Source organism: Scyliorhinus torazame, chromosome 25 (assembly GCF_047496885.1).
Source record: "Scyliorhinus torazame isolate Kashiwa2021f chromosome 25, sScyTor2.1, whole genome shotgun sequence".
Taxonomy (NCBI): domain Eukaryota; kingdom Metazoa; phylum Chordata; class Chondrichthyes; order Carcharhiniformes; family Scyliorhinidae; genus Scyliorhinus; species Scyliorhinus torazame.
Window position 1 is genome coordinate 46,087,256 of NC_092731.1, and position 12,260 is coordinate 46,099,515.

Here is a 12,260-nt window from a genome sequence, read left to right on the forward strand (position 1 = left end):
TTTAGGAAGGATGTGGAAGTTTTGGAAAAGGTGCAAAGAAGATTTACCAGGATGTTGCCTGGAATGGAGAGTAGGTCTTACGAGGAAAGTTTGAGGGTGCTAGGCCTTTTCTCATTAGAACGGGAGAACGGAGAAGGATGAGGGGCGACTTGATAGAGGTTTATAAGATGATCAGGGGAATAGATAGAGTAGACAGTCAGAGACTTTTTCCCCGGGTGGAACAAACCATTACAAGGGGACATAAATTTAAGGTGAAAGGTGGAAGATATAGGAGCGATATCAGAGGTAGGTTCTTTATCCAGAGAGTAGTGGGGGCATGGAATGCACTGCCTGTGGAAGTAGTTGAGTCGGAAACATTAGGTACCTTCAAGCAGCTATTGGATAGGTACATGGATTGCGGTAAAATGATATAGTGTAGATTTATTTGTTCTTAAGGGCAGCACGGTAGCATTGTGGATAGCACAATTGCTTCACAGCTCCAGGGTCCCAGGTTCGATTCCGGCTTGGGTCACTGTCTGTGCGGACTCTGCGCGTCCTCCCCGTGTCTGCGTGGGTTTCCTCCGGGTGCTCCGGTTTCCTCCCACAGTCCAAAGATGAGCAGGTTAGGTGAATTGGCCAATGATAAATTGCCCTTAATGTCCAAATTGCCCTTGGTGTTGGGTGAGGTGTTGAGTTTGGGTAGGGTGCTCTTTCCAAGAGCCGGTGCAGACTCAAAGTGCCGAATGGCCTCCTTCTGCACTGTAAATTCAATGATAATCTATGATTAATCTAGGACAAAGGTTCGGCACAACATCGTGGGCCGAAGGGCCTGTTCTGTGCTGTATTTTCTATGTTCTATGTTCTAACGCCTTCCCCATACAGAAGCTGTTTAGCCACGAGGTTAGCTGCACTGTCTTCCTATTGATAGCCTCACTGGCACGTGGCACAGGGAGTAACGCCGAGATTACAACCCTGGGGGTTCTGTTTCTCAACGTACAACCTAATTCTAACCTCCCCCTGTAGGAAATCGTCACTCTTCCTGCCTATTTCGTAAATGCTAATGTATGCCAGGACCACTGGCTGTTCACCCTCCCCTTAAGAATACCTCCTGCTGTTCAGAAACATCCTGCATCCTGGCACTGGGCAGGCAACATACAATCTTGGAATCACTTTCACGCCCACAGAAGTGCCTATCTGTGCCCCTAACGTTAGAGTCGCCTATACCTATTGACATTCTGCTCTTTTCGCTCCCTGCTGAGCAACATAGGCATCCGAGGTGCCATTGCTCTGGCTGCTGACGTTGTTTTCCCCTGCTAGGGCATCCCCACCAACAGTATACAAAACTGTTTCCTTGTTAGTGATGGGGACGGCATTGGGGGATTCCTGCACGGCCTGCCTGCCCCTTCTAGCGGTCACCCATATGTCTGCCTGCACCTGGATGTAACCACGTCTCTAAAACTCCTGTCGATGACGCTTTCCACCACCTGCATGAGCCTAGGTGTATCCAACTGCTGCTGCAACCGATGCAGTTTGTGAGGAGCTGCCATTGGTAAATTTCCTGCTGAGGTCATTGTCCAGAACGCTGGATACTTCACGGACCCCCCACATCTCCGCCCCTCTCCTCGTGATCTTTTATGCCGTGTTGCGGGTTCTGTCCTCGCGCTCGTCTACTCTGTCTCCACCATTCTCTTCACTTCTTTTTTCTGCCACTGCTGCTCTCCTCGCGCTCATTTACTCTGTGTCCATGCTGCTGTTATCTTGCGTTTTTGCCCTGTGTCTCTCCCGCTCTTTCACCCTCTGGCCCAGCTGCTCTCCTCCTGCTCTTTTACCCTGTGTCTCTGCTGCTCTCCTCGCGCTCCTTTCCCCTGTGTCTCTGCTGCTTTCCTCGTGCTCTTTTACCCGGTGTCTCTGCTGCTCTCCTCGTGCTCCTTTCCCCTGTGTCTCTGCTGCTCTCCTCGCGCTCCTTTGCCCTGTGTCTCTGCTGCTCTCCTCGCGCTCCTTTACCCTTTTTCTCTGCTGCTCTCCTCGTGCTCCTTTGCCCTGTGTCTCTGCTGCTCTCCTCGCGCTCCTTTACCCTGTGTCTCTGCTGCTCTCCTCGCGCTCCTTTACCCTTTTTCTCTGCTGCTCTCCTCGTGCTCCTTTACCCGCTGTCTCTGCTGCTCTCCTCGCGCTCCTTTACCCTGTGTCTCTGCTGCTCTCCTCGCGCTCCTTTACCCTTTTTCTCTGCTGCTCTCCTCGTGCTCCTTTACCCGCTGTCTCTGCTGCTCTCCTCGCGCTCCTTTACCCTGTGTCTCTGCTGCTCTCCTCGCGCTCCTTTACCCTTTTTCTCTGCTGCTCTCCTCGTGCTCCTTTACCCGCTGTCTCTGCTGCTCTCCTCGCGCTCCTTTACCCTGTGTCTCTGCTGCTCTCCTCACGCTCCTTTACCCTTTTTCTCTGCTGCTCTCCTCGTGCTCCTTTACCCTTTTTCTCTGCTGCTCTCCTCGCGCTCCTTTACCCTGTGTCCCTGCTGCTCTCCTCCAGCGCTTTTACCCGGTGTCTCTGCTGCTCTCCTCGTGCTCCTTTACCCTTTTTCTCTGCTGCTCTCCTCGCGCTCCTTTACCCTGTGTCCCTGCTGCTCTCCTCCAGCGCTTTTACCCGGTGTCTCTGCTGCTCTCCTCGTGCTCCTTTACCCTTTTTCTCTGCTGCTCTCCTCCTGTTCTTTTACCCGGTGTCTTTCCTGCTCTCCTCGTGCTCCTTTACCCTTTTTCTCTGCTGCTCTCCTCCTGCTCCTTTACCCTGTGTCTCTGCTGCTCGCCGCGCGCTCCTTTACCCTGTGTCTCCGCTGCTCTCGTCCTCCTTTACCCTTTTTCTCTGCTGCTCTCCTCGCGCTCCTTTACCCTTTTTCTCTGCTGCTCTCCTCGTGCTCCTTTAACCTTTTTCTCTGCTGCTCTCCTCCTGCTCCTTTACCCTGTGTCTCTGCTGCTCGCCGCGCGCTCCTTTACCCTGTGTCTCTGCTGCTCTCGTCCTCCTTTACCCTTTTTCTCTGCTGCTCTCCTCGCGCTCCTTTACCCTTTTTCTCTGCTGCTCTCCTCGCGCTCCTTTACACTTTTTCTCTGCTGCTCTCCTCGCGCTCCTTTACACTTTTTCTCTGCTACTCTCCTCATGCTCTTTTACCCGGTGTCTCTGCTGCTCTCCTCGTGCTCTTTTACCCTTTTTCTCTGCTGCTCTCCTCGTGCTCCTTTACCCTGTGTCTCTGCTGCTCGCCGCGCGCTCCTTTACCCTGTGTCCCTGCTGCTCTCCTCGCGCTCCTTTACCCTGTGTCTCTGCTGCTCTCCTCGCGCTCCTTAACCCTGTGTCCCTTCTGCTCTCCTCCTGCGCTTTTACACGGTGTCTCTGCTGCTCTCCTCGTGCTCCTTTACCCTGTGTCTCTGCTGCTCTCCTCCTGCTCTTTTACCCGGTGTCTCTGCTGCTCTCCTCGTGCTCCTTTACCCTTTTTCTCTGCTGCTCTCCTCGTGCTCCTTTACCTGTGTCTCTGCTGCTCGCCGCGCGCTCCTTTACCCTGTGTCTCTGCTGCTCTCGTCCTCCTTTACCCTTTTTCTCTGCTGCTCTCCTCACACTCCTTTACCCTTTTTCTCTGCTACTCTCCTCGTGCTCTTTTACCCGGTGTCTCTGCTGCTCTCCTCGCGCTCTTTTACCCGGTGTCTCTGCTGCTCTCCTCGTGCTCTTTTACCCTGTGTCTCTGCTGCTCTCCTCAGGCTCCTTTACCCGGTGTCTCTGCTGCTTTCCTCGCGCTCTTTTACCCGGTGTCTCTGCTGCTCTCCTCGTGCTCTTTTACCCTGTGTCTCTGCTGCTCTCCTCGCGCTCCTTTACCCTTTTTCTCTGCTGCTCTCCTCGTGCTCCTTTACCCGCTGTCTCTGCTGCTCTCCTCGCGCTCCTTTACCCTGTGTCTCTGCTGCTCTCCTCGCGCTCCTTTACCCTTTTTCTCTGCTGCTCTCCTCGTGCTCCTTTACCCTTTTTCTCTGCTGCTCTCCTCGCGCTCCTTTACCCTGTGTCCCTGCTGCTCTCCTCCTGCGCTTTTACCCGGTGTCTCTGCTGCTCTCCTCGTGCTCCTTTACCCTTTTTCTCTGCTGCTCTCCTCCTGCCCTTTTACCCGGTGTCTCTGCTGCTCTCCTCCTGCTCTTTTACCTGGCGTCTCTGCTCCTCTCCTCCTGTTCTTTTACCCGGTGTCTCTGCTGCTCTCCTCGTGCTCCTTTACCCTTTTTCTCTGCTGCTCTCCTCACGCTCCTTTACCCTTTTTCTCTGCTACTCTCCTCGTACTCCTTTACCCTGTGTCTCTGCTGCTCGCCGCGCGCTCCTTTACCCTGTGTCTCTGCTGCTCTCGTCCTCCTTTACCCTTTTTCTCTGCTGCTCTCCTCGCGCTCCTTTACCCTTTTTCTCTGCTGCTCTCCTCACGCTCCTTTACCCTTTTTCTCTGCTACTCTCCTCGTGCTCTTTTACCCGGTGTCTCTGCTGCTCTCCTCGCGCTCTTTTACCCGGTGTCTCTGCTGCTGTCCTCGTGCTCTTTTACCCGGTGTCTCTGCTGCTCTCCTCGTGCTCTTTTACCCTGTGTCTCTGCTGCTCTCCTCAGGCTCCTTTACCCTGTGTCTCTGCTGCCCTCCTGCTGCTTTTTTACCCGGTGTCTCTGCTGCTCTCCTCCTGCTCTTTTACCCGGTGTCTCTGCTGCTCTCCTCCTGCTCTTTTACCGGGTGTCTCTGCTGCTCTCCTCCTGCTCTTTTACCGGGTGTCTCTGCTGCTCTCCTCCTGCTCTTTTACCCGGTGTCTCTGCTGCTCTCCTCCTGCCCTTTTACCCGGTGTCTCTGCTGCTCTCCTCCTGCTCTTTTACCGGGTGTCTCTGCTGCTGTCCTCCTGCTCATTTATCTTGTTTTTCGTCTGCTCTTCTTACGCCCTTTTACCCTGTTTCCGCCTCAGTCCTTGCGCACTTTTATCCTGTGTCTCCGGCGCTGTCGATGCGCTCTTTTACTCTGTGTCTCCGCCGCTTCCCTCGAGTTCTTTTACCCCGTGTCTCCGCCACTGCCCTGGCGCTCAATCACCACCTACTTTGCTAAATTTTTGTTTTTTTGTTCCCTTTCTCTGAACACAGAGAGCAATCAGCAAGAAATTCCCTCCTTCAGAAGCTGCATCTCCTCTAAGATCTTCTTGACACACCTGTACTGGTACTCTGTTATGCTGCTCCGAAACAATCTGTTCATCGGTACCTTGAACCCCATGCTCACACAGCTCACAGGCGGTGACTCTATAAAAGGTAACTGGGTACAGTAACATCAGTGATTGGTGAGGAACGTTTAAGAGCGCGACAGTAGAGGGAGTGTGTCAGAAGGATGTCGGAGAGAAGGGAGAGAGAAGTTACTGTTATTAATGGCTACAAAAGGTGCGTTTAGTGTAAGAAAGTCGTGGATGCACATGTAGGGAAACTCTGGACACTAAAGAAGAAGGAGATTAAGGGAGGGATGAGGTCAGAGATCTGCATGGGGGAAACAGAGGGAAGAGGACGAGATAGATAGTGCAACAGAGAGAGGGAGCTTGGGGAAGATGGTTAGGAGATGGTGGGATAAGAAAGGAGCCAGGGGAAGGGAAAAACAAGAGCTTAATGGAAAGAGATGAAGGGGAAAGTAAAGGGAAAGTCTTAACAAATACAATGAGAGATTAATCAGAGGAGGGAAATGTGGAGAACAGGCTGACTTTAGGCCTCAGATGGAGCAGAAACATGTTGTTCCAAAGTGGAAAGACTGGGGAGGATGCTTGTGTTGGGAGACTTGAGTAGAGAAAACGAGAGTAACTTCAATCAATAAACATGGATGGCGGGAGGGAGTGTGTCTATGTACAGATACTGAGTGGGAAAGCGAATGAAAGAACAGGAAGCCACGGTGGAACAGTGGTTAGCCCCACGCAATCCAGTTCGATTCCTGACTTTGATAACAGTGTGGACTTTCTGCGTTCTTTCGTGTCTGCGTGGCGTTCCTCCGGATGCGCTTGTTTCCTCCCAGAGACCAGATATGTGCAGTTTAGTTGTATCAGCCATGCCGGATTACCAGCCGGTTTCCAAAGATATGCAGGATACGTGATTACAGGGACAGGGTGGGGGCGTGACCTTGGTATTTATTCTGAGAGTGGGTGCAGATACGATCAGCCCAATAGCCTCATTCTGCACTGCAGGAGTTCTGTGGGAGTTCTGTGGAACTGATGAGGGTGGTCGGAATTTTGGAGAGCGAGTGAAAAAGTGTGGAATAGATTGACCATAAACATAGCAACAGAAATAGACTCTTCTGTCCCTCGAGACTGCTCAATCATTCAATTGGTCAGGGCTGATGCCGTACTCCTCACGTATACATCTGTGTCCTTTTCCCGTAACCACTCATTTTGTTAATGATCAATTTTGTACCTATCGTAGCCTTAAATATATTCTTCTGCCTGTGTTGAAAATAAATCCAAGACTCACAACTTCCTGAGAGAAGAAATTCTTGCTCATCCTAAAATGACACTGCTTCGAATGTGTCTATTCCCCCCATAATTCTCCCGTTAAGAGAAACAGACTCTCAGCATTAACCCTTTGGAGCCCCTTGAGAATGAGCTTGGAGAATACCGACACAGTGGGGGTGGGTTGCAACTGGGGACATAAGCCCATTAAAAGAGAATTTTGGTGTGATTACGTGCGGAGAATCATTGGATGTTAAGCCAGAGCTTCTGCCAAAGAGAAAGAATGAGTGTGAGGGCAGAGTGAGATTGGTGGAAGTTTCTGATGAGCAATATTGTCAGTGAGGCGAGATGGATTGAGGGTACGGGACCCTTGTGGAGAGATATTGAATGCAAAAGATGAAGCAGCTGCCGACTGCGGAAAAAGAGAGGAAGAGCCAAGGAAGAGAGCGTGTCAGATGACAGGGAAAGTACATAAATGGCGTGAGGAAAGTGGAAGGCAGGAGCGACAGTCAGTGCAGAAAGAGACGGAATGGCGAGATATCAAGCTGTTGCGAATTAATGATGGGAGAATGACTGAGGAGAGTTTTATACAATGGCAAGTGATAATTGTCGTTCTGCCCAAATGCCAGTGCGAAACGAGGCGAAGATATCACAACAAATTGCATTTTTTGATCACAAGAAGTGTTTGTACTAAAACCAAAAGTGTGAATTCCAATACCACTATTAACGATTAAAAATGTGTATTTACTCCCTGATTAACAAAATAAATTAAGCTTAAACACACGGTTAGATTCCAAATTGTTCTATTTATTTAAACTCACCTATAAACAGTCATTTTTAGGCAACGAATGATATTCTTTTTTATTCAATAAAACGTCCAGCATTAACAATACAAGACATGCACTCTCCCCATTGGAAAGGCTTCTTTCTCTCCGAAATGAACTTTATGCCTTGGAATGAAGCTTTACTTTATGGAACAAACAAATGGATTCCTCAGGGTGGTTCAATCTGTATGAAGTACGATGTTCCATTTCATCTTTAAACTCATTGCACTTAAGCTCCTTTTGACGTATAGTTTCCTCAAATATAAATACATTTCATGTTGCATTTTCGGTGCAGTTTGGGGTAGAAGTACATTTATCTGTCTGTCTCTCTCTTGCTCTCTCTATCTTTCTCTCTCTCTCTCTCTCTGTCTCCCTCTCTCTCTCTCTCTCTATATATATATCACAAACATGCCAAGCACATCACACAACCCGTTTCACAGTGTCCCACAGAGAAATATAATATTTCTTTACAAAGAACAAAGAAAAGAAATGTACAGCACAGGAACAGGCCCTCCGGCCCTCCAAGCCTGCGCCGACCATGCTGCCCGACTAAACTAATATATTCTACACTTCCGGAGTCCGTATCCCTCTATTCCCATCCTATTCATGTAACTGTCAAGATGCCCCTTAAACGTTACTGTCGTCCCTGCTTCCATCACCTCCTCCGGCAGCGAGCTCCAGACGCCCACTGCCCTCTGCGTAAAAAACTTGCCTCGTACATCTCCTCTTTCCATTGCCCCTCGCACCTTATACCTATGGCCCTAGTAATTGACCCCCCTACCCTGGGAAAATGTCTCTGACCATCCACTCTGCCTATGCCCCTCATAATTTACGCCTCCATCATATGGAATAAATAAGTCATAAGACTTCATTTTCTCAATCCTCTCTCCTCATTGCATGTTTTACATCTCTATATATCCTAAACTGATATGTTGTACAATGTGTGCAATTTCATGGGAGTAGACACAAGTTTCTTCTATCAATAGATTTCATTTAAGTTCACTCTCCATGTTTCCAAGATCCAATTTCGCATGACTTTTATTGTGTCAGGCTGGCTCGGAAATTACTCAATATTTTCGTTCAGCTCATATCCCTTGCTACATTCCGGACCTTGTCAGACCGGACGACTTCTCGAACCCTACTTATGTTTAAATAACAGAACAGGAAATGCCCGAGATACTTCCCTATATCTCTTTGTATCTGTGGTTCTCTGTGTCTAATGGCCTCTGCATGTAATGTTCGGTGTTCCTTTGTGCCTGCCAATGTGTGGGTATTTCCCTCTTCTGGCCTGTCTGTCTTTGTTTCTGATTGGGGATTTGTGGTTCCACCTTTGTACTGTTCTGCCTGTCTTCGAGTTTACAGATCCAGGTATATTCTTAATTGTCCGTCTGCGGTTTTGCTGTTAACGTGTTTCTCTGACAGTCCTTCTGACAGAGGTGACAGCCTCACCTCTATGACAATGCGTCTGCCTCCATCGTTGTCTGCAAATCTCTATGCCTGTGATTCGTTGCGTATCCTTGTGTGTTTGTTTTCCGTCTTTCCTCCGGTAGACAGTTGGTCTGCTTGATTCATGTTGTTCGTCGATTGATTCTATTGGTGCAAACTCGAAGGGCCAAATGACCTCCTTCTGTACTGTCGAGATTATGTGGTCTTCGTTGCCAGTTGCCTCCCTGCCTCCCTGTCTCGGAGGCTTAAAATCTTCCCTGCGATTTATTTGAGCTTAGAACATAAGAACATAAGAACTAGAAGCAGGAGTAGGCCATCTGGACCCTTGAGCCTGCTCCACCATTCAATGAGATCATGGCTGATCTTTTGTGGACTCAGCTCCACTTTCCGGCCCGAACACCATAACCCTTAATCCCTTTATTCTTCAAAAAACTATCTATCTTTATCTTAAAACATTTAATGAAGGAGCCTCTACTGCTTCACTGGGCAAGGAATTCCATAGATTCACAACCCTTTGGGTGAAGAAGTTCCTCCTAAACTCAGTCTTAAATCTACTTCCCCTTATTTTGAGGCTATTCCCCCTAGTTCTGCTTTCACCCGCCAGTGGAAACAACCTGCCCGCATCTATCCTATCTATTCCCTTCATAATCTTATATGTTTCTATAAGATCCCCCCTCATCCTTCTAAATTCCAATGAGTACAGTCCCAGTCTACTCAGCCTCTCCTCGTAATCGAACCCTTTCAGCTCTGGGATTAACCTAGTGAATCTCCTCTGCACACCCTCCAGTGCCAATATGTCCTTTCTCAAGTAAGGAGACCAAAACTGAACACAATACTCCAGGTGTGGCCTCACTAACACCTTATACAATTGCAGCAGAACCTCCCTAGTCTTAAACTCCATCCCTCTAGAAATGAAGGACAAAATTCCATTTGCCTTCTTAATCACCTGTTGCACCTGTAAACCAACTTTTTGCGACTCATGCGCTAGCACACCCAGGTCTCTTTGCACAGCAGCATGTTTTAATATTTTATCATTTAAATAATAATGCCTTTTGCTGTTATTCCTACCAAAATGGATAACATCACATTTTTCAACATTGTATTCCATCTGCCAGACCCTAGCCCATTCACTTAGCCTATCCAAATCCCCCTGCAGACTTCCAGTATCCTCTGCACTTTTTGCTTCACCACTTATCTTAGTGTCGTCTGCAAACTTGGACACATTGCCCTTGGTCCCCAACTCCAAATCATCTATGTAAATTGTGAACAGTTGTGGGCCCAACACTGATCCCTGAGGGACACCACTAGCTACTGATTGCCAACCAGAGAAACACCCATTAATTCACACTCTTTGCTTTCTATTAATTAACCAATCCTCTATCCATGCTACTACTTTCCCTTAATGCCATGCATCTTTATCTTATGCAACATCGTTTTGTGTGGCACCTTGTCAAAGGCTTTCTGGAAATCCAGATATACCACATCCATTGGCTCCCCGTTATCTACCGTACTGTTAATATCCTCAAAAAATTCCACTAAATTCCATGATCTGCCCTTTATGAACCCATGCTGCGTCTGCCCAATGGGACAATTTCCATCCAGATGCCTCGCTATTTCTTCCTTGATGATAGATTCCAGCATCTTCCCTACTACCGAAGTTAAGCTCACTGGCCTATAATTACCCACTTTCTGCCTACCTCCTTTTTTAAACAGTGGTGTCACGTTTGCTAATTTCCAATCCGCCGGGACTACCCCAGAGTGTAGTGAATTTTGGTAAATTATCACTAGTGCATTTGCAATTTCCCTAGCCATCTCTTTTAGCACTCTGGGATGCATTCCATTAGGTCCAGGAGACTTGTCTACCTTTAGCCCCATTAGCTTGCCCATCACTACCTCCTTGGTGATAACAATCCTCTCAAGGTCCTCACCTGTCATAGCCTCATTTCCATTATTCACTGGCATGTTATTTGTGTCTTCCACTGTGAAGACCGACCCAAAAAACCTGTTCAGTTCCTTAGGCATTTCCTCATCTCCCATTATTAAATCTCCCTTCTCATCCGCTAAAGGACCAATATTTACCTTAGCCACTCTTTTTTGTTTTATATATTTGTAGAAACATTTACTATCTGTTTTTATATTCTGAGCAAGTTTACTCTCATAATCTATCTTACTCTTCTTTATAGCTTTTTTAGTAGCTTTCTGTTGCCCCCTAAAGATTTCCCAGTCTTCTAGTCTCCCACTGATCTTTGCTACTTTGTATGTTTTTTCCTTCAATTTGATACTCTCCCTTATTTCCTTAGATATCCACGGTCGATTTTCCCTCTTTTTACCGTCCTTCCTTTTTGTTGGTATAAACCTTTGCTGAGCTCTGTGAAAAATCACTTGGAAGGTTCTCCACTGTTCCTCAACTGTTTCACTATAAAGTCTTTGCTCCCAGTCTACCTTAGCTAGTTCTTCTCTCATCCCATTGTAATCTCCTATGTTTAAGCACAAAACACTAGTGCTTGATTTTACCTTCTCACCCTCCATCTGTATTTTAAATTCCACCATATTGTGATCGCTCCTTCCGAGAGGATCCCTAACTATGAGATCCTGAATCAATCCTGTCTCATTACACAGGACCAGATCTAGGACCGCTTGTTCCCTCGTAGGTTCCATTACATACTGTTCTCGGAAACTATCGCGGATACATTCTACAAACTCCTCCTCAAGGCTGCCTTGACCGCCCTGGTTAAACCAATCGACATGTAGATTAAAATCCCCCATGATAACTACTGTACCATTTCTACATGCATCCATTATTTCTTTGTTTATTGCCTGCCCCACCATAATGTTTCTATTTGGTGGCCTATAGATGACTCCTATCAGTGACTTTTTCGCCTTACTATTCCTGATTTCCACCCAAATGGATTCAACCTTATCCTCCATAGCACCGATGTCATCCCTTACTGTTGCCCGGATGTCATCCTTAAATAACAGAGCTACACCACCTCCCTTACCATCCACTCTGTCCTTCTGAAAAGTTTGATACTCTCGGATATTTAACTCCCAGTCGTGACCATCCTTTAACCATGTTTCAGTAATGGCCACTAAATCATAGTCATTCACGATGATTTGCGCCATCAACTCATTTACCTTATTCCGAATACTACGAGCATTCAGGTAAAGTACACTTATGTTGGCTTTTTTACCTCTGTTCTGAATCTTAACACCTCGATCAGTAACCTCTCCTAAGTTATATTTCCTCTTAACTTTTCTCCTAATATTCCTTCCCCTGGTGAGCCATCTCCCTCAACAGTATCCAAAGCGGTATATCTGTTTTGCAGGGAGATGACCGCAGAGGACACCTGCACTGCCTTCCTAGCTTGCTTGATGAATTATCTTTCTCTTTGCCCATCTGCAGATATCAGCATACGCTTTTTGAGTTATTATTTGTCAGTCTGTCTGTTTGTTTGTGGGACTCCCAAACTTGACCGTGACTCCCAATACAATTTGCCAAACTTTCTATTGAGGTCGTCACAAAGATTCCAAACCCGATGCACACCGAGACCAATATTC

General features: G+C 47.6%; 1 protein-coding gene across 1 annotated transcript in view; it reads left to right on the forward strand.

The window, feature by feature from the left end:
* The window catches only part of LOC140402507 (equilibrative nucleobase transporter 1-like), a 104,834-nt gene that overhangs the window by 72,936 nt on the left and 19,638 nt on the right, over nt 1-12,260 (forward strand). Inside the window, exon 9 of the mRNA XM_072490366.1 lies at nt 5,099-5,260. Within this exon, the coding sequence (XP_072346467.1) occupies nt 5,099-5,260 (162 nt within the window). The remainder of the gene's footprint in view (nt 1-5,098; nt 5,261-12,260) is intronic.